The 27396-nt window shown below is 51.2% G+C and overlaps 2 protein-coding genes across 2 annotated transcripts; both read left to right on the forward strand.

Annotated features, from left to right (window-relative positions):
• Positions 1 to 2567: 2567 nt before the first annotated feature.
• On the forward strand, positions 2568 to 9000 carry LOC120404541 (perforin-1-like). Its single transcript, XM_039537278.1, has 3 exons — positions 2568 to 2766; positions 5464 to 6050; positions 6688 to 9000. Exons 2-3 carry the CDS (start codon positions 5518 to 5520, stop codon positions 7808 to 7810), a joined length of 1656 nt encoding a protein of 551 aa, XP_039393212.1. The 5' UTR covers positions 2568 to 2766; positions 5464 to 5517; the 3' UTR covers positions 7811 to 9000.
• LOC120404542 (perforin-1-like) lies at positions 2737 to 26944 on the forward strand. The gene is made up of 3 exons (XM_039537279.1): positions 2737 to 2766; positions 24687 to 25273; positions 25825 to 26944. Exons 2-3 carry the CDS (start codon positions 24741 to 24743, stop codon positions 26942 to 26944), a joined length of 1653 nt encoding a protein of 550 aa, XP_039393213.1. The 5' UTR covers positions 2737 to 2766; positions 24687 to 24740.
• The last annotated feature ends 452 nt before the right edge of the window (positions 26945 to 27396 follow it).

Here is a 27396-nt window from a genome sequence, read left to right on the forward strand (position 1 = left end):
AGTGCATGGCAGGTATGGGGGGAGAGGGGGGGGAGGCTCTGAGCTCCTGACCTGCCCCTGGCCTGGAGGCTGGGATCCTGGTGCAGAGGTGGAGAGAGAGCCGGTGGGAGTGCGGTTGTGATGCACGGTGGAGAGGATCTTTCCACAGCCTCCTTCTGCCCCAGCACACACCCAGTGGCTTCAGAGCAAGGCCCTGGCTGGCACGGCCCCCCTCCATCCTGCTGGGCCCTAGCCCTTCCCCGTACCCCAGGGCCCTGGGGCTAGGAGAGGCAGAGCATGAATCAGCTAGTTCCTGCAGCGCCCCGGCAGGGACAGCGGGATGGGCACAAGTGGGAGCCCCATGGCAGGTGGTGGAGCCGAGATGAAGGGGGCGATAAGGACATGGTGACACCGATGAGACACGGGGGCCAACGCAGGCATCTCGTAGTGTTGCTCTCCTCATAGAACCATGGACCAGTTGTGGTGTGGGGGGGTACGTGTCCAAAAATACATCCCAGAACCCAGATCGGGAAGTGGGGAGCCACAAAGTCCGGGTCAAGATGGGGCTGGGAGGCAGGAGATCCCAGTGCAGCATGGTCCCCTCTGTAATATACCTCTGCTCCGAGAGGCGGAACGCTAAGGTCACGGGGCCGAGGTCAGGATACTGGGAGCCACGCGGCCCAGACCGGTACGGAGCTGGGACGTAGCCCATCCCAGAGCTGGGAAGCAGTCGGGTGGAATCATGGAGCAGAGGCCAGGAGAAAAGGGGGCCTGGGGAATGTGGCAGAACGGGGACCGGATTCCCGTAGCCCCTCCCGTAGAGTCATGGCCCCCCCTGCCTGGCACATGTAGCCCCTGTGACTCAAGCTGTAGCATCGGGCAGCGCTAGAGATGCACTTCTGAGTTTCTAGTGGCAGGAAGAGTGGTTCTGACCACAGGCTTCCCCGCACTGCAGCTACTCGGCGCCGGGGCAGGGAGACAGTGCCTGCGACAGCAGTGATTGGGTTGTGGCAGGAGACCCCAGAGCTCCATGTCACACCCACTGTCGGGCCAGTCAGAGCTGCGTCTCCATCCAAGCCTGGGCCTTTCTCATCGGGAGAGAACCCAGGGCTCCTGCCTCCCACCTCACCTCAAACATTAAACCTTTTCCATTAGCACTCACTGGAGAGGTGGAAAGCTTCCCTGTGAGATCTGTTAAATTGTTTCTTTCTCCCAGCCCTAGACCCCAGAGATATGAAATGTTTAATGTGTTAAGAAGTTCTAGCTATCTGTCCACATAACATATTTACAGATCAGTCATGTGTATCTATCTATCCCCATACACCCTTGTATCTGTCTATAATCTTATATGACTCTGGCTTTGTCTACACAGCACTTTTGTGGGTAAAACTTTTGTCGTTCCAGGGTGTGAAAAAAACAACACCCCGAACAAGAAGTTTTACTGACAAAAAGGGCCGGTGTGAACAGCGCTTGATCAAAGAGAGTTTCACATCTTCATGTCAGCCCCTGCGACCCACAAACAGCACGTCAGAGACACAGGCCTGCCTCCCAAATCAGAGTACATGGAGGGGGAAACTACCAGGCTATATCGGCCCATCGATCTGATCGGGGGCAGGAGAGCAGGCTTGAGGGGCCCATGGGTGTAATCCAGGGTGGCACAGAGGGGGAAGGATACCAGGCCAGATGGGACCATCGGTCTGATCAGGGGTGGCGGGGTTGGGATAGGATCCCGGCCTAGCTGGACCCATGGCTGGGACACTGCACCCCATATTTGTCACCGTCATATTATGATGATCTGATTATGGCATAATGATGATGCATTTTGTACAAGAGAAGTCATGTGAGGGGACATTGGAAAAGACATGATTTTCTGAATAGGATTATCCTATGTGGATGCATGTGTCATTTGTGTATCTAAATTTAGGAAATTTACTGAGCAGAATCCCCTGATGGGGGCAGCACAGGGGATGCTCTGGGGGCTGTGGGACTCTGGGGTTGGAATCCCAGGGCATGAAAAGGTGGCTAGAACAAAACATGGGGGGCGGGAGCGGGGGTAGAGAAAGGAAACCTCAAACCTGCTCTGCAGCAACCCAGGATCGTCGTCCCTGCTCAATGCCCAGTTTCACCACCTCCACCCCAGCCTGCCCCACAGAGCCAGGGCATTGGGCTTGCTCTGGATTTACACAGGGATGAGAATCCTGGCCTGACTCCATTGCTATGAATGGGGTTTCTCTGTATTTAGAGTGGGGTCCCTGGGAAATGAGGTGGTGGCCCCAGTGTGGCACTGTGGGGTGCTGTGCTACAGGGCAGGGGCTCAGCAGCGTGTGCTCCCCCCGGGCAGGCAGGACTGGCCCCAATGCCCCGGTGTGGCACTAGGAGGCGCTGTGCTGCAGGGTTGGGGGCTCAGCATGGGGTGCACTCTCCAGGCACGCAGTTCTGGCCCCAGTGAATAGGGGCTTGTCTCACTGTGTGTTCCTTTTCAGCCTCTCTAGCTTCTCATACCCTGGGTCGAGACCCACAGTAGGTGCGTTTGATCCACCACAGAGGTGGAACAATTGCTGGCCACAGCTTCCTGCCCAAAGGCTGTGGCTGGGGGTGTAAAGGGGGCAGGAGCTCGGCGCTGGGGGGAGCGTGGTGACGGCTGAGACACTCAGAACACAGGAGACCTTTCGTGGTGGCTTGATTCACCTTCAAAGCGCGTCTCTCCCAGCAGAGACACAGCCCAGCCCGGGACGCCGGCAGGCCTGAGAGCCGAAATATTCCTCAGCCGAAATATACCAGAGGCAGGTGAGTGATGGGTGGGTCTGCTCAGATGCCAACCGAGGTCAGGGCCCCCATCACACCGGGCGATGCACAGACCCCGACCGAGATCAGGGATCCCGTCACTCTGGGTGCTGCACAAACTCATCCCAACTGAGATCGGGGGCCCCTAATGCTGGGCCCTGGACAGACCCCCCCTCCATTAATATTGGGGGCCCTGTCACACCAGGTGCTGCACAGACCTGAACCTAGATCATGGTCCCCAGTCCCTCCTGCTCTAACCCACTCAATCCCACTCCCCTGCCAGAGCGACAATAGAACCCAGGAGTCCTGACTCCCTGCCCCCCATCGTCTACCCCACTTCACCCCACTCCCCTGCCAGAGCGACTATAGAACTCAAAGAGAACAGGAGTACTTGTGGCACCTGAGACGATGCTGCCACTCAGCTTTTGATAATTAATTGATGTAGTTGATACCTTTCATATCAGGGGCATCTTGAAATTTCAGGCTGTTTGATTTTCTATTGGCAACAAAGCAGTGGGGCAGCACGGGGGAAGGAAGCCCAGGGATGAGCTTGTAGGGGGTTGGGGGCTGGGCAGAACCCAGCAGTCAATATTCAAGTGAATTTTTCCTGCCTCGTTCTGCTGGGCTGAGTTCAAACATTTACTGTCCCCTCCCAGTCTGAGCCTCCACCATGACAGGATGCAGAGCTGTCAGCCGTTCCTGCCCCACAGCCAGCATTGCTGTACAGCTCCAACCCAAGTGGAACACAATTGAAACCTACTTTTAACACAGCATCCCTTGTGGTGGGGACGCTGTGAGGTTCTCAAAGCATCTGTGGTGGATGCACAGAGAAGTGTGAGGTTCTCAAAGCATCTGTGGCGGAAGAAAGAACAGGATATCACACTAGATGGTCCCTTTAGTAAGGTTTTAGTAAGGCTTTGATACAGTCTTGAATGACCTTCTCATAAACAAACTAGGGAAATGGAGCTTTTATAAGGTGGGTGCATAACTGGTTGGAAAATCGTTCCCAGAGAGTCGTTACCAGTGGTTCACAGTCAGGCTGGAAGGACATAACAAGTGGGGTCCCGCAGGGATCGGTTCTGGGTCCAGTTCTATTCAAAATCTTCACCAGTGATGTAGATCATGTCATAGAGAGGACACTGATAAAGTTTGCGGACAATACCAAGCTGGGAGGGGTTGCAAGTGCTTAGGAGAATAAGATGAAAATTCAAAATGCTCTGGACAAACTGGAAAAATGGTCTGAAGTAACTAGGATGAAATTCAATAAGGAGAAATGCAAAGTGCTCCACTTAGGCAGGAACAATCAGTTGCACACACACAATGGGAAATGGCTGCCTAGGAAGGAGAACTGCGGAAAGGGATCTGGGGGTCAGAGTGGATCACAAGCTAAATATGAGTCAACGGTGTAACGCTGTTGCAAAACAAGCAAACATCCTTCTGGGCTGTATTAGCAGGAGTGTTGTAAGCAAGACACGAGAAGTGATTCTTCTGCTCTACTCCGCACTGATTAGGCCTCAACTGGAGTATTGTGTGCAGTTCTGGACGCCGCATTTCAGGAAGGATTTGGACAAATTGGAGAAAGTGCAGAGAAGAGCAACAAAAATGATGAAAAGTCTAGAAAACATGAGCTGTGAGGGAAGATTGAAAACAATGGGTTTGTTTAGTCTGGAAAAGAGAAGACTGAGCGGGGAAACATAACAGTTTTCATGTACATGAAAGTTTATTCGAAGGAAGAGGGAGAAAAATTGTTCTTCTTAACCTCTGCGAATAGAACAAAAAGCAATGAGCTTAAATTGCAACAAGGGCAGTTTAGGTTGGACATTAGGAAAAAATTCCCAACTGTCAGGGTGGTTCAGCACCGGAATAAATTCTCTAGGGAGGTTGTGGAATCTCCATCACTGGGGATTTTTAAGAGCAGTTTGGTCAAACCCCTGTCAGGGGTGGTTTAGACAATACTTAGTCCTGCCTACAGTTCAGGGGACTGGACTAGACGACCTCCTGAGGTCCCTTCCAGTTCTATGATTCTGTGATTCTGTGGGTTTACTCTTGGTGGCAGGAAGGGGGAAGGATATTGGGCTAGATAGGCCCATGGGTGTGATCCAGGATAAAATGGATGGAGCAAGATACAGGGTTAGATGGCCCCAGGATCTGTTCCGGGGCGGTAGCATTTCCTGCTGTCTTTCCCTGACAGCCGCAGTGCAAACTTGGCAGCACCAGACGCTGGGGCTGATGCAGACCATGAGAAACCCCAGAAAATGACCCTCCGTCAGTAGTTAAACACGACCAAATCCACCACTCGGTGTGGCCACAAGGGGATCCCGGCAGGTGCTACGGTGCAGCCAGTCACGCCGAGCGTGACCCACGCTCCTGCTGCTCTCGCTGGCTATAAAAGCCGCCACACGGACTCTGTCCACATGGCACCTCCCTCTAGTGGCCCCACTGAGGCATTGCAATGACCCATTATTATATTGCGCGCTGTAGAGTGGGCATGTGAAACTCTACCTCCTCCTCGTAGTTAGTGCTGGTATTACAACATCTGGGAAATAGGGAGGGGAGGGAATTGATGCAAATTAGGTAATCTGTAGTCAAACATGCAAATGAGGCCCAAAGTTTTCGTAGGTGTGCAATAAAATATGGCTGATGTCGTGGGTGGTTGGTGGATGTCACTAATTCTGGATCTCTCTCTCTCTCTCCCTCTAGGAGGGTTCAGCAGCCGACAGCCCCTCCAGGGTGGGGGAACCTATCGCTTCAGCCATGCCCAGTTTTGGTGCCTTCATCCCGCTCCTCCTCTTCATCTTCCCTGGGGCCTCCTCCCATTGTCAGACAGCCACGGAAAATGAATGTGACAAGCACACGGCCTTCGTGCCCAGGCACAGCCTGGCTGGGGAGGGCATCGATGTGACCACAATGGCCAGGAAGGGGGCCTATCTGGTGGACAGCAGCCTCTGGCAGCACGAGGACGGCACCTGCACCCTGTGTCGGAACCCACTGCAGGGAGAGCAGTGGCAGAGGCTGCCGCTGGCTGTGGTGGACTGGCGGGTCCACGTCTCGTGTGGCCGGAAGCTGAGCAGCTCGGTGCAGCAGTCGGCGATGGGCATGATGGAGTCGGCAGCGTCCGTGGTGCAGAATGACTGGAAGGTGGGGCTGGACGTGCCTGTGAAGCCCAAAGTTAATGTCCAGGTGGCGCTGGCCGGATCACATTCCAAACTGGCCAGTTTCGTGGTAGACCACACGCGGATGGACAAATACAGCTTCGTGAGCCATGAGGTGTCCTGCGGCTATTACAGGTGAGTGCCAGCCTGGGTCAGGAGGACTCACCTGAAATTGGGATCACAGGAACACCATAGAGTGATACGTGGCCTTTCCCCTCTATGGGGCACCAGCTCTGTTCCAGGCCTGGAGGAGGGGGAGAATGGCTGGCTCGGGGGGGCAGAGAATAGGACACAGAACCTTTCCTCTCTAGGGAACACTGGCTTCAATCCGGCCCCAGGATGGGGATCTGTTTCAGGATAATAGGGAATGGGGCACAGGACCTTTTCCCTCTAGGGGGCATCGTCTCCAATCTGGTCCCAGGGCAGGGGACTGGCTGGCTAGCAAGGCAGGGAATGCTACAAGGGGCCTTTCCCCTCTAGGGGGCGCCGGCTCCCATGCGGGACTGGACAGCTCTGGGGGATTTTCTTCTCATGTGTCAGGACAGCCCGGCGACCTGCCATGGCCAGAGCAGGGGACATCTGTCAGAACTATCAGGCAGCTGGCAGTATCCCCAGAAGGTCGTGAGGTTCAGCTGACTAGATGGCTGCTTTGAGTAGGAGCCACCTGCTTAGATCGGCGCTTCTGGGTTGTCTGGGGCCTTAGCATGCACAGCTAATGATCTCAGCTGACTCACCAGGCCATGCTCACTCCTCACCTTGTGTCTCTGACCAGGTTCCGGGTCAGCGAGATGCCCCCGCTCACCAGCCATTTCACTCTGGCGCTGGAGAACCTCCCGGACCAGTACGACAGCAAATCGAAGGTGGAGTACCAGCAGCTAATCAACAACTATGGCACCCACTACGTGTCCCAACTGCATCTGGGGGGCCGGGCGCGGGACGTGACGGCCGTGAGGGTCTGCGAAGCAGCAATGAGCAGCTTGACTGATGACGAGATCAAGGACTGCTTGAGCGTGGAGGCGGGTGTGAGTATCGGACCGGGCTCTGTCAAGGGTGGGTACAGCAAGTGCGAGGAGGAGAAGAAGAAAGGGAAGGTTCGGGGGAGCTTCCATGAGACGTATCGGGAGCGCCACGTGGAGGTGGAAGGAGGACAGAGCACGACTGACATGCTGTTCTCTGGCACTGATGCCAAGGTTTTCTCGGCCTGGATAGAGAGTCTCAAAGCCAGCCCCGGCCTGGTGTCCTATTCGCTGCACCCCATCCACATCCTGGTGGAGCAGGACGACCCAAAGCGGGAGGCGCTGAAGCGGGCAGTCAGTGAGTACATCCTTGAGAGGGCCCTGGTGAGGAATTGCACCCGAAGCTGCCCCCCGGGGACTCAACGCAGCGCCCACGACCCCTGCTTCTGCGTCTGCCCCGGGGATGCCATGACCAACACCATGTGCTGCTCGCGGGAGCGCGGCCTGGGGAAACTGATGGTCACAGTGAAGAAGGCCAGTGGCCTGTGGGGGGATTACTTTACCGCTACGGATGCCTTCGTCAAGGTCTTCCTTGAGAGAAGGGAGCTACGGACCAACACAATCTGGAACAACAACAATCCCGTCTGGAACGTCGACTTGGACTTCAGTGCCGTTCACCTCACCAGCGCCAGCAAGATCCGTGTCCAGGTCTGGGACGAGGACAACAAGTGGGATGATGACCTGCTGGGAGGCTGCGACATCCCGCTGGAGGCTGGGGGGCCCCACCAGAAGGATTGCTACCTGAACCACGGCCGCATCTGGTTCCAGTACAGCCTGCGCTGTGGGCCCCACCTCGGGGGCCGGAGCTGCTTCGACTATGTCTCCCAGCCACCGCAGCAGAGAACAGCCAAGGGGAAAGAGGCGGAGGCCTTCTGGTGAGCCCCTGATTGGAGGGGGGCGTGGGTGTGCATTGGTCACTAGCGCTCCCTGTCCCCCAGAGCATTTCCTAGTTCCCGCTCTGCTGATGCTACTGAGCTTCATGCTGTCACTTCTGCTCGGGAATCGGTGTCTCCAATGCCCATAAGAGAGTCTCTGCTCCTGTAGCCCGATATCCTCACAGCTCCCTCTGGGAAAACATCCCACCATGAACCGCCCGTTCCGGATCCATCAGACCAGTGTGTCCAATGATTCCCACCATCCAATGTATGCATCTAATCAACAAACTAATGTATGTACCTACTGCATACCTGATCTCAACCTATTTACCATTGTGGGTTGCATATGCAGCTCTCTATGTGTTATTTTGGCCACATCCACACTGCATATGTACTATCTGTCTGGCCCTCAGAATATGCAGCTGCGGGTTAAGAACTACAGATCTAGAGCGTCCAATGTAACTAACCAACCAACCAACTAAGGTCTTCAGTACGTCCAACCAACCAACCAAGTTGTGTAGCCAGTGCAAGCAACCAAACAATGAATGTCCTAAGTACACCCAACCAACCAGTCAACCAATATGTACAGGCAGGGCAACCAATCCACAGCCCCATGTATCCAGCCACCAACTGTATTTATCTGTCTAGTGTATCCACTTGAAAACTGATTTTCTCTACAGGACCCTAAGGCGCAAATCTGAGCCCTGTCATACTGCGGCTTCAGTGATTAACCCTCTGGAGAAACCCGAAGATATTCCAGGATGGACATGGTTCAAAGCACCCAGCAGATGGGCTGGGGTCCCGGGGGGAGGATTCGTTAGGGGGCTATTCCCTAAGTGTTGTTTCTGTTGCTTTTCACAATTACCCAGCTGCTTTGGAGATGCTTATATTATCATGAATACACAGGCTCCATCCACCAACCAGCTGGATGTTCTCTGCTCAGATGGTTATCAAAGATGATGACATAGCACTCCTTCTCACTAGGCTTCAGAGTTAATACACAGGAGAACATGTCCCAGGCTATAGATTCCGGCGGTCAGCAGGCTCAGGGAGATGGCATTGCATTGGGGTCTCGTTTGGGAAGGGCAAATTTTCCCTAATTTGGAGATTAATGCTTCTTCCTCTCTCACTCTTACCTGCATCTGTTGAGAGCCTAGATCAATAGCTCGACGGTGCACCTCACTGATGGAGTGGGTGTAGTTAACTCTGAACCCTACTGACTGCAACTGAAATATCTTTGAGCAGGGGGTTGGACTCGATGACCCCCTGAGATCCCTTCCAACCCTGATATTCTATGATTCTATGATCTCCAGCCTGGAAAACTGCCATGCAGCTTTGCAGCACCACTGCAAAATGCTTTGTTTCTGAGAGGATTCCAGATCTCTGGATCTTTGCAAATGTATCTCCCTGCCTCAGTAAACATGTGTGAAATAAAATTTCAAAGCAGGAAGTTTTGTCATTCTTCTAACCTCAGTGGGCTGGACCTAGATCTAAAGTAGAAATGAGTGGCTGCAATACACACTTGGTAACACTAGGGGGAGCTCTGGGCTGGAGGAGAAGGAGGCATGATAAGACAGGCGAGCTAGACAGCTGGATGAATTTGCTGCAATGGGGAATCCGGTGTAATGTGGCTAATGGCAGTCAAAGGGAGTGGCTTCTGTTGGGGACAGAGTGGGGTGGGTGGGTGTGATGCTCTGTACCTCAGGGGAACACCCAGCACCTCTATGTTCATCTTTATAAAATAATTGTGTGGTATCCAGTGCACAGTTTGTCATGTCAGGTGTCTTCGGAAGGCTCATGATGTACTGTGCATGGTTGCTGTAGTGATGTTATAGTAATTGTTACAGTAATGTTATTGTAAGATTATAGGTTGTAATTTCATATATATAGTTATGAGGCTGAAAATGTATCCTCAGGGCTTAAAGCAAGCCCAGGCAAAAACTCTCCAAGAACAGAGAGGCAGTTCACACCTCATCAGGGCGTGTGTGGGAGAAACCCAGCCCAGCCTCACAGAAACAAAGGACGCTGGCCTAGGCAACAACAAAATAATTTGTTAGGGCCTGGCTACGCTTGCAGATGTAGGGCACTGGGAGTTAAACCAGCCCTTGGAGACTGCAGCAGGGAAAGCGCTGCAGTGTGTTCACACTGTCAGCTGTCAGCGCACTGGCATGGCCGCATTTGCGGCACTTGCAGCGGCATTGGGAGCGGTGCATTATGGGCAGCTATCCCACAGAGCACCTCTTCCCATTCTGTCAAGTATCAGAGGGGTAGCCGTGTTAGTCTGGATCTGTAAAAGCAGCAAAGAATCCTGTGGCACCTTATAGACTAACAGACGTTTTGCAGCATGAGCTTTCGTGGGTGAATACCCACTTCGTCGGATGCAAGTAGTGGAAATTTCCAGGGGCAGGTATATATAAGCAAGCAAGAAGCAAGCTAGAGATAACGAGGTTAGTTCAATCAGGGAGGATGAGGCCCTGTTCTAGCAGTTGAGGTGTGAAAACCAAGGGAGGAGAAACTGGTTCTGTAGTTGGCAAGCCATTCACAGTCTTTGTTTAATCCTGAGCTGATGGTGTCAAATTTGCAGATGAACTGAAGCTCAGCAGTTTCTCTTTGAAGTCTGGTCCTGAAGTTTTTTTGCTGCAGGATGGCCACCTTAAGATCTGCTATTGTGTGGCCAGGGAGGTTGAAGTGTTCTCCTACAGGTTTTTGTATATTGCCATTCCTAATATCTGATTTGTGTCCATTTATCCTTTTCCGTAGAGACTGTCCAGGTTGGCCGATGTACATAGCAGAGGGGCATTGCTGGCATATGATGGCGTATATTACATTGGTGGACGTGCAGGTGAATGAACCGGTGATGGTGTGCCTGAGCTGGTTAGGTCCTGTGATGGTGTCGCTGGTGTAGATATGTGGGCAGAGTTGGCATCGAGGTTTGTTGCATGGATTGGTTCCTACGCTAGAGTTACTATGGTGCGGTGTGCAGTTACTGGTGAGAATATGCTTCAGGTTGGCAGGTTGTCTGTGGGCGAGGACTGGCCTGCCATATTTACTGTTCTTTCTACACGTCGGGATGGTTTGTTCCTGCAACCTCAATAAGGATTCTTTAAAATACAGCCAGTATTTCTCCAGTAATTACAATAGAGGGAGGGAGTGCCCTAGGACACAGGGTCGCCCCAGTCCCGGACAGGTCTCTCAGCAGGTAAACAATTACAGCAAGCATTTATACCTTTGTTACAGACTATAACAAGCAATAATACAGACAATAATGAGCAACAACTGCATTTTGTTTATACATAAGCCATCCTGCTATCTTATTTTTCTCACTTGTAGGAGACGCCAGTCTACATATTTGGTTATCAGTTGCAAGGCCGTAATAACATCTCACACAGTTCTTTCCCTCTCGCCTCACACCATCCTCGCTTCTACAAGTCTCACGTCGTTAGGGTTACAGTGTGGCCTAACTCTTGCTAACTACTAGCCTGACTCTTGCTAACTGACTGACATGCATTAAGATCCCCTTCAAATCCTTGTTAATTCTTTCCCTACTTCCACACTCCCCCCTTTTGTACTTCTAGTACAACAAATATTTTCAAACCTCTATTTGCATTAAGCCATGGAGTTCAGATTCTACATCAGATGTTTCAACCTTAGGGGTTTTCATTGGATGTAATGACAATGCATGATTAGCATGGACGTAAAAGGTATTACTTTTAGCACATCCTTTACAACAACAACATAATCCTAAGCTAACTAATAGCAATACAAGCAATAACATTCCCATAGCAATAATATGATGGCGTTGTTATACAGTTTTGGTCACAAAGCACAATACGTCACACTTAGTACATAAAGTAGACACTCTATAAGCTGTATGAAAGGCATTCTTTCCAGTAAATGATATGATTGCCTGCAGCAGTGGTAAGATTAATATGTATATCTTTAACGTACACACAGCTATCCTTAGCTTGAAAAAGTAGGTGTTCTATCAGGATAGTTCCTTGTCCTCTACCCTTCCAGCAAACATTATCCTGAACAGTGACAACTTCCCCTGGCTTCAGTTACGGATACACTGAAGCTATAGGGGTTCTAACAGTCAAAATGTCCATTGACTCCCTATTCTTATCCAAAATGTCAGGTGTTATTCTAGGGGCACTGACTATAAATCAGTTAGGCGAATCAGGCGGTCTCACTTCCCAGATATCTCGGTGAATCACCCAATCCCACATGCATCCTCCCCATGGACCTGGCAGGATTCGGTATGTGGGAGCCCACACCCCCCTAACCGGTCCAAATGCTTGGAAGGAGCACTGTAAATGTTCACACTTCCACCCAGAAAGTGTCCAAGTATGTCTCCATGACCACAGATCAGATGGTACTCCTGATGTGTCTGTAAGGGGAGTGGGCCGAGTCTGGTGCTCAAGATCATTCCGAATGGCCATCAGCTGGTCATTCAGGAAATCCTGAATTTAAACATACTAGGTCCCCCTGCAAAGCCTTCCCAGCCTCAGTGATATTCAATACCATCTCTGTCAGTAACTTCTGGGTCATAGAACTAAGAGTGGAAATAACATGTAACTCACCAACTCCAGCCTGTACTTGGGTTAGCTGAGCTCCAGAAATAAGGCTAGTGGCCTTTTCTAGTTGGCCCAATTTCTCATCATGTTCTTGGCTTTTAAGAATACTCCAAATGGCTGCTGCACTATTGGCCCCAGCCCACAGGGATCTGGTCAGATCCCTCTTCTTCCAGAGGAAATAACCCAGGCTCTCTGTTGTGCTAATCTAATGGCAGCTCCTTGTGAGCAATTTGGGTATGTAGAAGTGATCTGGTAACTGGATAAGGGCAATGTCATTTAAAAGTAGAATAAACCCCAAAATCCAATCAATATCACATTCCCAAGCAGGGGTCCCACAAATTTCTTCCTGCCAGTGTATAATTCTTTGTTTCTTCACCAGGGTCAGTTCTTAATGTCCTTTTTAGTCAGGAGTTCCTGGACTTTGGCAATGTCAGTGGAGTGAGTGTTTCTTCTTCTTTCCCGAAACAGTCGTGGTTCAGCATCCTACAGGGGAGAGGTTACCAGCACATCACCCTGTAATGGTTTTGCTTCTTCTAGAAAAATTCAAAGGCACAGTAGATCTGTCAGTGGACAAGGGAGAGGTTACTAGCACTTCACCTTGTCCTTTTTCCCTGCTGTCCAGAAGGCACAGCAGAGCTAGAAGGAGAAATAGGCTAATCATCAGTAGGAGAATTCTCCTAATGTGGAGGGGTCTTTTTGAAGTGAGAATCATGGGTCCAGGCAGTCAGTCTTTGGCACTTCACAGCAGTGTTGGTAGTCAGCAGGACTTAATAAGTGCCTTTCCAGCATTGAGCCAAAGCAGTCTTTCGTTGATGGACCTTTACATAGATCCAGTCTCCTGGTTCCAAGGAGTGGCAGGGCTGCTGGGGTCGTTGGGTAGCGCTTCTTTACCTGTGAGAAAAAAATCTAACACATTTCATTAGTGCCTGGCAGTGTTTTGCAGATCTCATAGCTGCTTGGGCACATTCAAGCCCCCCTTTTCCTTGGTTGTTAGCCAAGTCTTAGCTGTGAGCGGTATCCTTGACTGGGGCCAGTGTCTTATCTTTAGCCTGAGCTTGCTAGCTATTTTTTTCAGTTAATTCATTCTGTTCTTTTTTCTTCTTCCCTTCTTGGCTTCTTTTAACCTACAAAGGAAACTTCCACTCTTCACTCATACACCTTTTTCCATACCATGAACACATAAACATTGCCGTTATACAGTACATTAGTCTTATTATTTAATGTATGCCACATATGCCCTTCCACTAAAATAACTATTACAGCGCTTTGGAGCAACAAGCCAGGACAAGCACACCCACTTTGAGGAGTTCACTCAATATAACCTCTAGTCCAATAGCTTCCCACCATCCCCAGCCCTCTGGCTAGAAATCTGAGGTAGCCAGAAGGATCCCATGTACAATATGGGGAGTGGGTTAACTTTTCTTGTCCTTGCTTCCAAAGACTGTTGGTATGCAAATTTTAACAACAATTTTCAATTAACAATCTGGCCAATGAAGTTTCTTTTTCTTACTTAAGGAAATGTATGAGACTTTAGTATATCACTATATAAAAATACAATTATTATATAAATATTAAACACAACAATTCTGGCCACGAGACAAACACCACAAGACAGGACATAGAACACAAAACATAATTCCTATTGTGCCAGTACATGCATGGTATGTCAAATGCTGTTCAGCTGGCCTCAGTTTTCTCTGATTATCTGAAAGACAAAAAACAGAGGTCTACTCTTCTGGGCAGTCGATCATTGCTTAAAATATACAAATACCCTTGTTGATTTCAGGCAAAATAGAGGAATTACCCCATATTTTCTTGTATTTGTTTCATAGGCAGCCCAGGACCTCTCTGGCTTTAAGATTAAGCTTGATAAGTTTATGGAGGGAATGGTTTGATAGGATAACGCGATTTAGTCAATAGGTCAATAACGTGCCGCCACTGGTAATTAGTACCGAGGGTCAATGTTGGGATATTGAAAGTCTTTTTCCCGAGTGTCAGGCTGGAGAGTCTTGCCCGCATGCTCGGAGTTCAGCTGATCACCATATTTGGGGTCGGGAAGGAATTTTCCTCCAGGGTAGACTGGCAGTGGCCCTGGAGGTTTTTCGCCTTCCTCCACAGCATGGGGCAGGGGTCGCTTGCTGGAGGATTATCTGCTACTTGAAGTCTTTAAATCAAGATTTGGGGACTTCAACAGCTGAGTCAAAGGAGAGAATTATTTCAAGAGTGGGTGGGTCAGCTTTTGTGGCCTGCATTTTGCGGGAGGTCAGACTAGATGATCATAATGGTCCCTTCTGATCTTAAGTTCTATGATTCTATGATTCTATGTTTCAGTGGCTTCTACCTTATCAGTTAGATAATTTGCATTAATACAGTTGCTTTCTGGCTTGTTTCTGGATCCAAAGCTATTCACAGCTTAAAGATTCTTACCTTAAAAGGGACATAATTAACTTTACCAGAATTTTGATGGCTTTTTTTTTACTTCTAACTCCTGCTTTCAAACACTGAAAGAAAAGCACTTCTTATAGTGCCCCTTAGAGCCTAATAGGATTTCAATTACGTAGCACTGTACACATTTCTTTAGCTAATTCGACTAAATTGTTCATAGCCAAATAATTGCAATCTAATAATTTCTTTGCCTGAATTTATTTACAAACATTTCAAAGACACCAAGAACTTTCCTCTTTAGCATTTTTACAAAGTTCAACTGCTGTTCCCTCCAGCAGCTACAGAGTTAACTTCTCACTTCTTCCTTAAATCACTTGCTTGTCTCCCAACAGCCACTTTTATCAACTCAAATCACCATTTCAAGTATTGTCCTGGGTATTTGAAATCCCCATGCTTATACTTACTTACTTCTTCCTTCCCCTACACCCTCAAAATTTTCCAACCTGTTTTCCAATCTCTCTGTCTGTTGCCTGCCCGCTTGGGCCCGATCCTGCTTTTCTCGCTGAACCGTCCCTTCCATGGGCACCGGCTTGTTCCACTACCAGTTTAGCTAGGAGGGTGGGCTTCTCAACTAGCCCCCACCCTTCCTGGTCTCTTCTCTTAAACATTCTTACTCACAAGGCTACCCGAGTCCTCCCTCATGAGGCTTGCCATCTGGGCAAAAACGCATGGCCCATTGGCGTTTAACTATTCAATTTCCTCTTGTAGCAAACACACTGCTGTTACGGCATATGCTGAGCACAAATGGTTAAATTTTAACAAGTCCCTGAAGGACCGGTACTTGCTTAGCCAGGGCTTCCTTTTCTAACTGGAAGTCCTGTCTCAAGGCCTGCAACTTGCCCTGGATGCAGGTTTGAGTTGCTGCCTGGTTCATGATCTATGCTCTTAATTGCTCAATTCTAGTTATCAAGTACACATCTCTTCCCTTTTCTCCAACTACTCTATTGCCCAGTCCTGCTATGACTGGGGGTAGATCCACCTGCCACCCTTCCCGGTCAACCAGGGTGGAGAGAGGAATGCTAAACCCCTCTCCAGTTCTCAGACTTATTGAGGCTGAGAGTGGGCACACTTTAATCATGCAATCCTCAACATATAACTCCAACAGTACCAAACAAAGCAAACATAAAATAACAAGGGTAAAGCAAATAGATGGTGTAAATTCTGCAGGGCTCCCCCATTCTCAAGTGCTCACCAAACTGTGACAAATTTCTGTTACCAATCTATCCCTCATGTCAGGTGATCAGGCTGACACTGCAGGACGTTGGGGGAAGATAAAGAAAACACACCATATAACCAAATTTTAAAGCTTCATTAAAAATAATAAAACAACAATGGAGAGTGTTGGGAATGCTCCCACATTGCTCAGGAAAAACATGAATGCCCCAAGCCCTAAGCCACTTTAATACTCACACATGTCCAGACTGGCCATGTCTGTGCATAACGTTCAGAGAAGGGGAATAGGTGGACGGGAGATTATCCTGTATACAGCTTGTCCAGAATTTCCAACATGCTTCCGCTCTTGGGAGGGCTGTTCTTTTACACCCTGGAATCTCCTGCGGTGTCTCTTTCAGAGATTCCAGTCCAGGTCGGCTGCCTGTGGCTTCTCCAGTGTCACCAAGCCACACCGGCTCCGGGGTCGCAGAGGCACACTGTTGGATCTCACTGGACAGTTAAGCTTTGCAAATGTAATCTCAGTTCTGTAACTTGTATTGCCTTTGGTTTGCCTCTGTCTATATTTTTCCCACAGCCAGCTGGGGCCGAAAGCAGTTTTTCTTTGTACTTAGCATAGTCTGCGTTGATTCTTGACCTTGAACGCAGAGCAACTTTCTCTTTATCTCTGGGCCAAGCTGAATTTCAAATTAACCCGTTCCTTTCCTCAATAGACAAATTGCTCACACTGTGTCAGAGGCTTTTTTTGGTGATTAAAAGCTCCTCTGAGATGTATGATCTTATCTAGATTGAAGGTACCTTCTAATGGGCACTGTTTAGATGGATTTTCACACGTGTAAAGATTCCAATTCTCTAAATACCTGCAGGTTTTAGGACCATAATGTCCATACATGTAATAAGCTGGGGTACCCTTAGGGGGTGAGGTGGAATGTTTAGACTGTCCCTCCCCCATTTTCCACTTACACACACAGGGAGGGTGCCCTGTCCGCGCTAGTGGCTCATAAACTAAGGATCTCTCCCTACAGGACACTCACACAGGAGAGACTAACGAGGATGAGCACGACTCTCCTATACCTCCCTTCAGCAAAGAGCGTCAGCTAGTCTCTGGGAGACGGCGCCGCTTACTCTGATTGCGTCCAGTTAGATGATCAGACTGTCAGTAGCCCACACGGAAAGGAAGGGGAGGGAAGATGGGTTCACACGCTCCTAGACCCAGGTAGCTTCCTCGCCGGACGATGCCAGGCCGAGTCAGCCCACCGTGGGTCGGATCTCCTAAAGATCCACTAGTTACCGGGCTTGCGTTAGAGTAGTCCTGGTCACGAGCTTTCACTTCACAGGGTACTCTGGGCGTCTTCCGGTAACAGTCACTCACACTGGTATATACACACACACACACACACCAAGGCCTTTATTTCCTATTACCACGATGCATCTGATCTTGCTGCACAGTCAATAAGTTCAGATGGCGTGAGCCCAACAGAGACAGACATCCCCGCAGACAGTCCTCCTCCCAGTGCAGCTCTGGGGCATATGATGGGGGATTTTTACAAGAGCTCTCCATACAAACAGCTTCAGAAGCTACCCGTTCGCTGACAAAACAGGAGTAATTGAAGGATCGTGTTATAATTAAGTGATCCTTCCGGTGGCCACCTTTCCTGGCTCTCTAACTGATACTGAGGCCAGTCAACTGTACAGAACCTCTTTAGTTTACACTTAGTCATTGGATCCGAACCAAACACCTTCCAATTTGCTAGAATGCATTCTAAGGGCGTACACCCTGCCCTGCCGGCCGTACCCTGTCCCTGCCCCATACTCTAGGGATACGGAGACACTGAGCGTCCCCAGGTCCTAACAGGCAAAAGTCCACACCACTGGACTGTTCCTACCTTATCCACAGGACCGGTTCCTCACCGTCGCCCGCAACAGCTTCTCCACTACTCGAGCGCGTTGCACCGTTGTGTCCTCCGAGGTCGGCCTGACGCGTCTCTGCCGAGGCCCCCGGTAAAGGCACCGGTGCGCGCTGGGCGTCGGCTGTGACCGTCGTCCATCGGCCATCGGAGGAGTCTGGGCAAGGCACAATTTGCCTCGAGCCCCACGTTGGGCGCCAAAACTGTTGCCGGCCCAGAGGGGGCAACAGCGGGGTTCGTTGCCCGGTGTGCGTCGCACTAATTAACACACCAGGGTGGAGAAGCAAACCACATTTATTTGAGCTCAAATAAGGTGCAATGGAGAAATAGCCATCTCAAATCCTGCACACCCGCACGCAGGCGGGGTCCCAGCACTTATACCCCATTTGTTTTTCTTTATCTGTACTTTCCCACTGTGTGGGCTATTTTCTCACGCATATAACCTTGATTACAGCATCTGCTTTCCGCCTATTTTATCTAATATTGGCTGCATCTAGTGCTAACCGGCCTTGCAGCTGCTAGCAGTCAGCACATAGCACAGGAGGTTACAAAAGTTTAGTAAGGCTAACAGAAGCACTTAACATGGAAGTACTTTGGTTCACATAGGCCTAGAGCAAGAAGACTTCATCGACACTCGTGGTCTTCCATCCTCCCGAGTTACCTAGATTTATGCCTAGTGACACCAACAGTCCCATCTGTAATATACCTCTGCTCCGAGGGGCTGAACGCTAAGGTCACGAGGCCGAGGTCAGGATACTGGGAGCCACGCGGCCCAGACCGGTACGGAGCTGGGACGTAGCCCATCCCGGAGCTGGGAAGCAGTCGGGTGGAATCATGGAGCAGAGGCCAGGAGAAAAGGGGGCCTGGGGGACGTGGCAGAACGGGGACCGGATTCCTGTAGCCCCTCCCGTAGAGTCATGGCCCCCCCTGCCTGGCACATGTAGCCCCTGTGACTCAAGCTGTAGCATCGGGCAGCGCTAGAGCCGCACGTCTGAGTTTCTAGTGGCAGGAAGAGCGGTTCTGACCACAGGCTTCCCCGCACTGCAGGGAGAAAGTGCCTGCGACAGCAGTGATTGGGTTGTGGCAGGAGACCCCAGAGCTCCATGTCACACCCACTGTCGGGCCAGTCAGAGCTGCGTCTCCATCCAAGCCTGGGCCTTTCTCATCGGGAGAGAACCCAGGGCTCCTGCCTCCCACCTCACCTCAAACATTAAACCTTTTCCATTAGCACTCACTGGAGAGGTGGAAAGCTTCCCTGTGAGATCTGTTAAATTGTTTCTTTCTCCCAGCCCTAGACCCCAGAGATATGAAATGTTTAATGTGTTAAGTTCTAGCTATCTGTCCACATAACATATTTACAGATCAATCATGTGTATCTATCTATCCCCATACACCCTTGTATCTATCTATCTATCTAGCTAGCTATCCCCATACACCCTTGTATCTGTCTATCTAGCTAGCTATCCCCATACACCCTCGTATCTGTCTATAATCTTATATGACTCTGGCTTTGTCTACACAGCACTTTTGTGGGTAAAACTTTTGTTGTTCCAGGGTGTGAAAAAAAACAACACCTCGAACAAGAAGTTTTACCGACAAAAAGGGCCGGTGTGAACAGCGCTGGATCAAAGAGAGTTTCACATCTTCAATGTCAGCCCCTGCGACCTACAAACAGCACGTCAGAGACACAGGCCTGCCCCCCGAATCAGAGTACACAGAGGAGCAAACTACCAGGCTATATCGGCCCGTCGATCTGCTCGGGGGCAGGAGAGCAGGCTTGAGGGGCCCATGGGTGTAATCCAGGGTGGCACAGAGGGGGAAGGATACCAGGCCAAATGGGACCATGGGTCTGATCAGGGGTGGCGGGGTTGGGATAGGATCCCGGCCTAGCTGGACCCATGGCTGGGACACTGCACCCCATATTTGTCACCGTCATATTATGATGATCTGATTATGGCACAATGACGATGCAGTTTGTACAAGAGAAGTCATGTGAGGGGTCATTGGAAAAGACATGATTTTCTGAATAGGATTATCCTATGTGGACGCATGTGTCATTTGTGTATCTAAATTTAGGAAATTTACTGAGCAGAATCCCCTGATGGGGGCAGCACAGGGGATGCTCTGGGGGCTGTGGGACTCTGGGGTTGGAATCCCAGGGCATGAAAGGGTGGATAGAACAAAACACGGCGGGGGAGGGAGAGAGAAGGAAACCTCAAACCTGCTCTGCAGCAACCCAGGATCGTCGTCCCTGCTCAATGCCCAGTTTCACCACCTCCACCCCAGCCTGCCCCACGGAGCCAGGGCATTGGGCTTGCTCTGGATTTACACAGGGATCAGAACCCTGGCCTGACTCCATTGCTATTGATGGGGTTTCTCTGTATTTAGAGTGGGGTCCCTGGGAAACGAGGTGGTGGCCCCAGTGTGGCACTGTGGGGTGCTGTGCTACAGGGCAGGGGCTCAGCAGCGTGTGCTCCCCCCGGGCAGGCAGGACTGGCCCCAATGCCCCGTGTGGCACTAGGGGGCGCTGTGCTGCAGGGTTGGGGGCTCAGCATGGGGTGCACTCTCCAGGCACGCAGTTCTGGCCCCAGTGAATAGGGGCTTGTCTCACTGTGTGTTCCTTTGCACCTCTCTAGCTCCTCATACTCTGGGTCGAGACCCACGGGAGGCGCCTTTGATCCAGCTCGGGGGTGGAACAATTGCTGGCCACAGCTTCCTGTCCAATGGCTGTGGCTGGGGGTGTAAAGGGGGCAGGAGCTCGGCGCTGGGGGGAGCGTGGTGACGGCTGAGACACTCAGAACACAGGAGACCTTTCGTGGTGCTGTGATCCACCTTCAAAGCGCGTCTCTCCCAGCAGAGACACAGCCCAGCCCGGGACGCCGGCAGGCCTGAGAGCCGAAATATTCCTCAGCCAAAATATACCAGAGGCAGGTGAGTGATGGGTGGGTCTGCTCAGATGCCAACCGAGATCAGGGCCCTCATTGCGCTGGGCACTGCACAGATCCTGGAAGAGATCGGGAACCTCATTGTGCCAGGCCCAAAAAATTCCCTGACCTAGATCAAGGACCCCATCGCGCTGGTTCTTGCACAGACGCCTACCGAGATCAGGGACCCCATCGCGCCGGGTGCTGCTCAGTCCCTGACCGAGATCAGGGATCCTGTCGCTCTGGGTGCTGCACAAACTTATCCCAATTGAGATTGGGGGCCCCTAATGCAGACACTGCACAGACCCCCCCCTCCATTGAGATTGGGGGCCCTGTCACACCAGGTGCTGCACAGACCTGAACCTAGATCATGGTCCCCAGTCCCTCCTGCTCTAACCCACTCGATCCCACTCCCCTCCCAGTGCAACAATAGAACCCAGGAGTCCTGACTTCCTGCCCCCCATCCTCTAACCCGCTTCACCCCACTCCCCTGCCAGAGGGACAATAGAACCCAGGAGTCCTGACTCCCTGCCCCCCATCCTCTACCCCACTTCACCCCACAGTCTGCCAGAGTGACAATAGAACTCAAACAGAACAGGAGTACTTGTGGCACCTGAGACCACGCTGCCACTCAGCTTTTGATAATTAATTGATGTAGTTGATACCTTTCATATCAGGGGCATCTTGAAATTTCAGGCTGTTTGATTTTCTATTGGCAACAAAGCAGTGGGGCAGCAGGGGGGAAGGAAGCCCAGGGATGAGCTTGTAGGGGGTTGGGGGCTGGGCAGAATCCAGCAGTCAATATTCAAGTGAATTTTTCCTGCCTCGTTCTGCTGGGGTGAGTTCAAAAATTTACTGTCCCCTCCCAGTCCGAGCCTCCACCATGACAGGATGCAGAGCTGTCAGCCGTTCCTGCCCCACAGCCAGCATTGCTGTACAGCTCCAACCCAAGTGGAACACAATTGAAACCTACTTTTAACACAGCATCCCTTGTGGTGGGGACGCTGTGAGGTTCTCAAAGCATCTGTGGTGGACGCACAGAGAAGTGTGAGGTTCTCAAAGCATCTGTGGCGGAAGAAAGAGGACAGGATATATCACACTAGATGGTCCCTTTAGTAAGGTTTTGGTAAGAATTTGATACTGTCTTGAATGACCTTCTCATAAACAAACTAGGGAAATGGAGCTTTTATAAGGTAGGTGCATAACTGGTTGGAAAATCATTCCCAGAGAGTAGTTACCAGTGGTTCACAGTCAGGCTGGAAGGACATAACAAGTGGGGTCCCGCAGGGATCGGTTCTGGGTCCAGTTCTATTCAAAATCTTCACCAGTGATTTAGATCATGGCACAGAGAGGACACTGATAAAGTTTGCGGACAATACCAAGCTGGGAGGGGTTGCAAGTGCTTTGGAGGATAAGATGAAAATTCAAAATGCTCTGGACAAACTGGAGAAATGGTCTGAAGTCAATAGGATGAAATTCAATAAGGAGAAATGCAAAGTGCTCCACTTAGGCAGGAACAATCAGTTGCACACACACAATGGGAAATGGCTGCCTAGGAAGGAGAACTGCAGAAAGGGATCTGGGGGTCATAGTGGACCACAAGCTAAATATGAGTCAACAGTGTAATGCTGTTGCAAAACAAGCGAACATCATTCTGGGCTGTATTAGCAGGAGCATTGTAAGCAAGACTTGAGAAGTGATTCTTCTGCTCTACTCCGTACTCATTAGGCCTCAACTGGAGTATTGTGTCCAGTTCTGGACACCGCATTTCAGGAAGGATTTGGACAAATTGGAGAAAGTGCAGAGAAGAGCAACAGAAATGATGAAAAGTCTAGAAAACATGAGCTGTGAGGGAAGATTGAAAACAATGGGTTTGTTTAGTCTGGAAAAGAGAAGACTGAGTGGGGACACGTAACAGTTTTCATGTGCATGAAAGTTTATTCGAAGGAGGAGGGAGAAAAATTGTTCTTCTTAACCTCTGCGAATAGAACAAAAAGCAATGAGCTTAAATTGCAACAAGGGCAGTTTAGGTTGGACATTAGGAAAAAATTCCTAACTGTCAGGGTGGTTCAGCACTGGAATAAATTGCTCAGGGAGGTTGTGGAATCTCCATCACTGGGGATTTTTAAGAGCAGTTTGGTCAAACCCCTGTCAGGGGTGGTTTAGACAATACTTAGTCCTGCCTACAGTGCAGGGGACTGGACTAGACGACCTCCTGAGGTCCCTTCCAGTTCTATGATCCAGGGCAAAATGGATGGAGCAAGATACGGGGTTAGATGGCCCCAGGATCTGTTCCGGGGCGGTAGCATTTCCTGCTGTCTTTCCCTGACATCCGCAGTGCAAACTTGGCAGCACCAGACGCTGGGGCTGATGCAGACCATGAGAAACTCCAGAAAATGACCCTCCGTCAGTAGTTAAACACGACCAAATCCACCACTCGGCGTGGCCACAAGGGGATCCCGGCAGTTGCTACGGCGAGGCCAGTCATGCCGAGCGTGACCCAAGCTCCCGCTGCTCTCGCTGGCTATAAAAGCCGCCACACGGACTTAAGGAAACAGATCAACAGAGCCAGACGTGTACCCAGAAGCCTCCTACTACAAGACAAACCCAAGAAAGAAACCAACAGGACTCCACTGGCCATCACATACAGTCCCCAGCTCAAACCCCTCCAACGCATCATCAGGGATCTACAACCCATCCTGGACAATGATCCCACACTTTCACAGGCCTTGGGTGGCAGGCCAGTCCTCGCCCACAGACAACCTGCCAACCTGAAGCATATTCTCACCAGCAACTGCACACCGCACCATAGTAACTCTAGCTCAGGAACCAACCCATGCAACAAACCTCGATGCCAACTCTGCCCACATATCTGCACCAGCAACACCATCACAGGACCTAACCAGATCAGCCACACCATCATTGGTTCATTCACCTGCACATCCACCAATGTAATATATGCCATCATATGCCAGCAATGCCCCTCTGCTATGTACATCGGCCAAACTGGACAGTCTCTAAGGAAAAGGATAAATGGACACAAATCAGACATTAGGAATGGCAATATACAAAAACCTGTAGGAGAACACTTCAACCTCCCTGGCCACATAATAGCAGATTTTAAGGTGGCCATCCTGCAGCAAAAAAACTTCAGTACCAGACTTCAAAGAGAAACTGCTGAGCTTCAGTTCATCTGCAAATTTAACACCATCAGTTTAGGACTAAACAAAGACTGTGAATGGCTTGCCAATTACAGAACCAGTTTCTCCTCCCTTGGTTTTCACACCTCAGCTGCTGGAACAGGGCCTCATCCTCCCTGATTGATCTGACCTCGTTATCTCTAGCTTGCTTCTTGCTTGCTTATATATACACACCTGCCCCTGGAAATTTCCACTGCTTGCATCCGAAGAAGTGGGTATTCACCCACGAAAGCTCATGCTGCAAAACGTCTGTTAGTCTATAAGGTGCCACAGGATTCTTTGCTGCTTCTACAGAACCAGACTAACACGGCTACCCCTCTGATACTTCACACGGACTCTGTCCACATGGCACCACCCTCTAGTGGCCCCATTGTGGAATTGCAATGACCCATTATTATATTGCGCTGTAGAGTGGGCATGTGAAACTCTACCTCCTCCTCGTAGTTAGTGCTGGTATTACAACATCTGGGAAATAGGGAGGGGAGGGAATTGATGCAAATTAGGTAATCTGTAGTCAAACATGCAAATGAGGCATCACGTCATTTGTGTAATGCCTCTTAGAGCCCAGAGTTTTCGTAGGTGTGCAATAAAATATGGCTGATGTCGTGGGTGGTTGGTGGATGTCGGTAATTCTGGATCTCTCTGTCTCTCTCCCTCTAGGAGGGTTCAGCGGCCGACAGCCCCTCCTGGGTGGGGGAACCTATCGCATCAGCCATGCCCAGATTTGGTGCCTTCATCCCGCTCCTCCTCTTCATCTTCCCTGGGGCCTCCTCCCATTGTCACACAGGCACGGCCAATGAATGCGAGAAGCACACGGCCTTCGTGCCCGGGCACAGCCTGGCTGGGGAGGGCATCGATGTGACCACACTGGCCAGGAAGGGGGCCTATCTGGTGGACAGCAGCCTCTGGCAGCACAAGGATGGCACCTGCACCCTGTGCCAGAACCGACTGCAGGGAGGGCAGAGGCAGAGGCTGCCACTGGCTGCAGTGGACTGGCGGGTCCGCGTCTCGTGTGGCCGGAAGCTGAGCAGCTCGGTGCAGCAGTCGGCGATGGGCATGATGGAGTTGGCAGCGTCCGCGGTGCAGAACGACTGGAAGGTGGGGCTGGATGTGCCTGTGAAGCCCAAGGTTAATGTCCAGGTGGCGCTGGCCGGATCGCATTCCAAACTGGCCAGTTTCATGGTAGACCACACGCGGATGGACAAATACAGCTTCGTGAGCCATGCGGTGTCCTGCGGCTATTACAGGTGAGAGCCAGCCTGGGTCAGGAGGGCTCATCTGGAGTTGGGGTCACAGCAACACCACACAGTGATACAGGGCCCTTCCCCTCTAGGGGGTGCTGGGTTCTGATCCAGGCCAAGAACGGGGGGACTGGCAGGCTCGGGGGAGGCAGGGAAAGAGTCTTTCCTGTCTAGGGAACACCGGCTTCAATCTGGTCCCCGGCTGGGGGACTGGCTGGCTACAAAGGGAGCAGGGAATGGGACATGGAGCCTTTCTCTGCTAGAAGGCAGTGGCTCCCATCTGGAGAAGGACAGCTCTGGGGGATGTTCTTGTCCTGTGTGTCAGGACAGCCCGGCAACCTGCTGTGACCAGAGTTGGGAATGTCTGTCAGAACTATCAAGCAGCTGGCAGTATCCCCAGAAGGTCGTGAGGTTCAGCTGACTAGATGGCTGCTTTGAGTAGGAGCCACCTGCTTAGATTGGTGCTTGTGGGTTGTCTGGGGCCTTAGCGTGCACAGCTAATGATCTCAGCTGACTCACCAGGCCATGCTCACTCCTCACCTTGTGTCTCTGACCAGGTTCCGGGTCAGCGAGACGCCCCCGCTCACCAGCCATTTCACTCTGGCGCTGGAGAACCTCCCGGACCAGTACGACAGCAAATCGAAGGTGGAGTACCAGCAGCTAATCAGCAACTACGGCACCCACTATATGTCCCAGCTGCAGCTGGGGGGCCGGGCGCGGGACGTGACGGCCGTGAGAGTCTGCGAAGCTGCAATGAGCAGCTTGACTGATGACGAGATCAAGGACTGCTTGAGCGTGGAGGCGGGTGTGAGTATCGGAAGGAGCTCTGTCAAGGGTGGGTACAGCAGGTGCAAGGAGGAGAAGAAAAAGGGGAAGGTCCAGGGGAGCTTCCATGAGACGTATCGGGAGCGCCACGTGGAGGTGGAGGGAGGAGAGAGCTCGACTGATGTGCTGTTCTCCGGCACTGATGCCAAGGTTTTCTCAGCCTGGATTGAGAGTCTCAAAGCCAGCCCCGGCCTGGTGTCCTATTCGCTGCAACCCATCCACATCCTGGTGCAGCAGGACGACCCAAAGCGGGAGGCGCTGAGACGGGCAGTCAGTGAGTACATCCGTGAGAGGGCCCTGGTGAGGAATTGCACCCGAAGCTGCCCCCCGGGGACTCAACGCAGCGCCCACGACCCCTGCTCCTGCGTCTGCCCCGGGGATGCCATGACCAACACCATGTGCTGCTCGCGGGAGCGCGGCCTGGGGAAGCTGATGGTGACAGTGAAGAAGGCCAGAGGCCTGTGGGGGGACTTCTTTACCGCTACGGATGCCTTTGTCAAGGTCTTCTTTGAGAGAAGGAACATACAGACCAGCATCATCTGGAACAACAACAATCCTGTCTGGAATGTCGATTTGGACTTCGGTGCCGTTCACCTCACCAGCACCAGCAAGATCCGTGTCCAGGTCTGGGACAAAGACCTGTGGTGGTATCAATTGCTGGGAAGCAACGACATCCTGCTGGAGGTTGGGGGGCCCCACCAGAAGGATTTTTACCTCAACCACGGCCGCATCTGGTTCCAGTACAGCCTGCGCTGTGGGCCCCACCTCGGGGGCCGGAGCTGCTTCGACTATGTCTCCCAGCCACCCCAGCAGAGCACAGCCAAGGGGAAAGAGGCGGCCGCCTTCTGGTGAGCCCCTTAGAAAGGGCATGGGTGTGTGTTCATCAATAGCACTCCCTGTCCCCCAGAGCATTTCCTAGTTCCTGCTCTGCTGACGCTACTGAGCTTCATGCTGTCACTCCTGCTCGGGAATCGGTGACTGTCTGCTCCTGTGGGCCCATCATCCTCACAGCTCCCTCTGGGAAAAAATCCCACCACAAACCGCCCATTCCGGATCCATCAAACCAGTGTGTCCAATAATTCCGGTCATGCAACGTATCCATCCAAACAATAAACCAAAATATGTACCTACTGTATCCAACTTATCCGGGCCCCACATGCAGCCAACCACCCGCCAACCAACCAATCAACCACCAACCAATCAATTGTTGCATTTATTTTATCCAACATATTCAGCCAGCAAACCACCAACCAATGAGTGTATCCAGTCCATCCAAACAACCAATACATTTTATCTAGTGCATC

Source organism: Mauremys reevesii, linkage group 4 (genome assembly GCF_016161935.1).
Source record: "Mauremys reevesii isolate NIE-2019 linkage group 4, ASM1616193v1, whole genome shotgun sequence".
Lineage (NCBI taxonomy): Eukaryota > Metazoa > Chordata > Testudines > Geoemydidae > Mauremys > Mauremys reevesii.

Excerpts from the sequence above, each read along its gene's own strand:
- LOC120404542 (XM_039537279.1), top strand. The coding sequence starts at position 24,741 with ATGCCCAGATTTGGTGCCTTCATCCCGCTCCTCCTCTTCATCTTCCCT. Across the intron at positions 25,274-25,824 it reads GTGTCCTGCGGCTATTACAG|GTTCCGGGTCAGCGAGACGC; the intron begins GTGAGAGCCAGC and ends GTCTCTGACCAG.
- LOC120404541 (XM_039537278.1), top strand. The coding sequence starts at position 5,518 with ATGCCCAGTTTTGGTGCCTTCATCCCGCTCCTCCTCTTCATCTTCCCT. Across the intron at positions 6,051-6,687 it reads GTGTCCTGCGGCTATTACAG|GTTCCGGGTCAGCGAGATGC; the intron begins GTGAGTGCCAGC and ends GTCTCTGACCAG.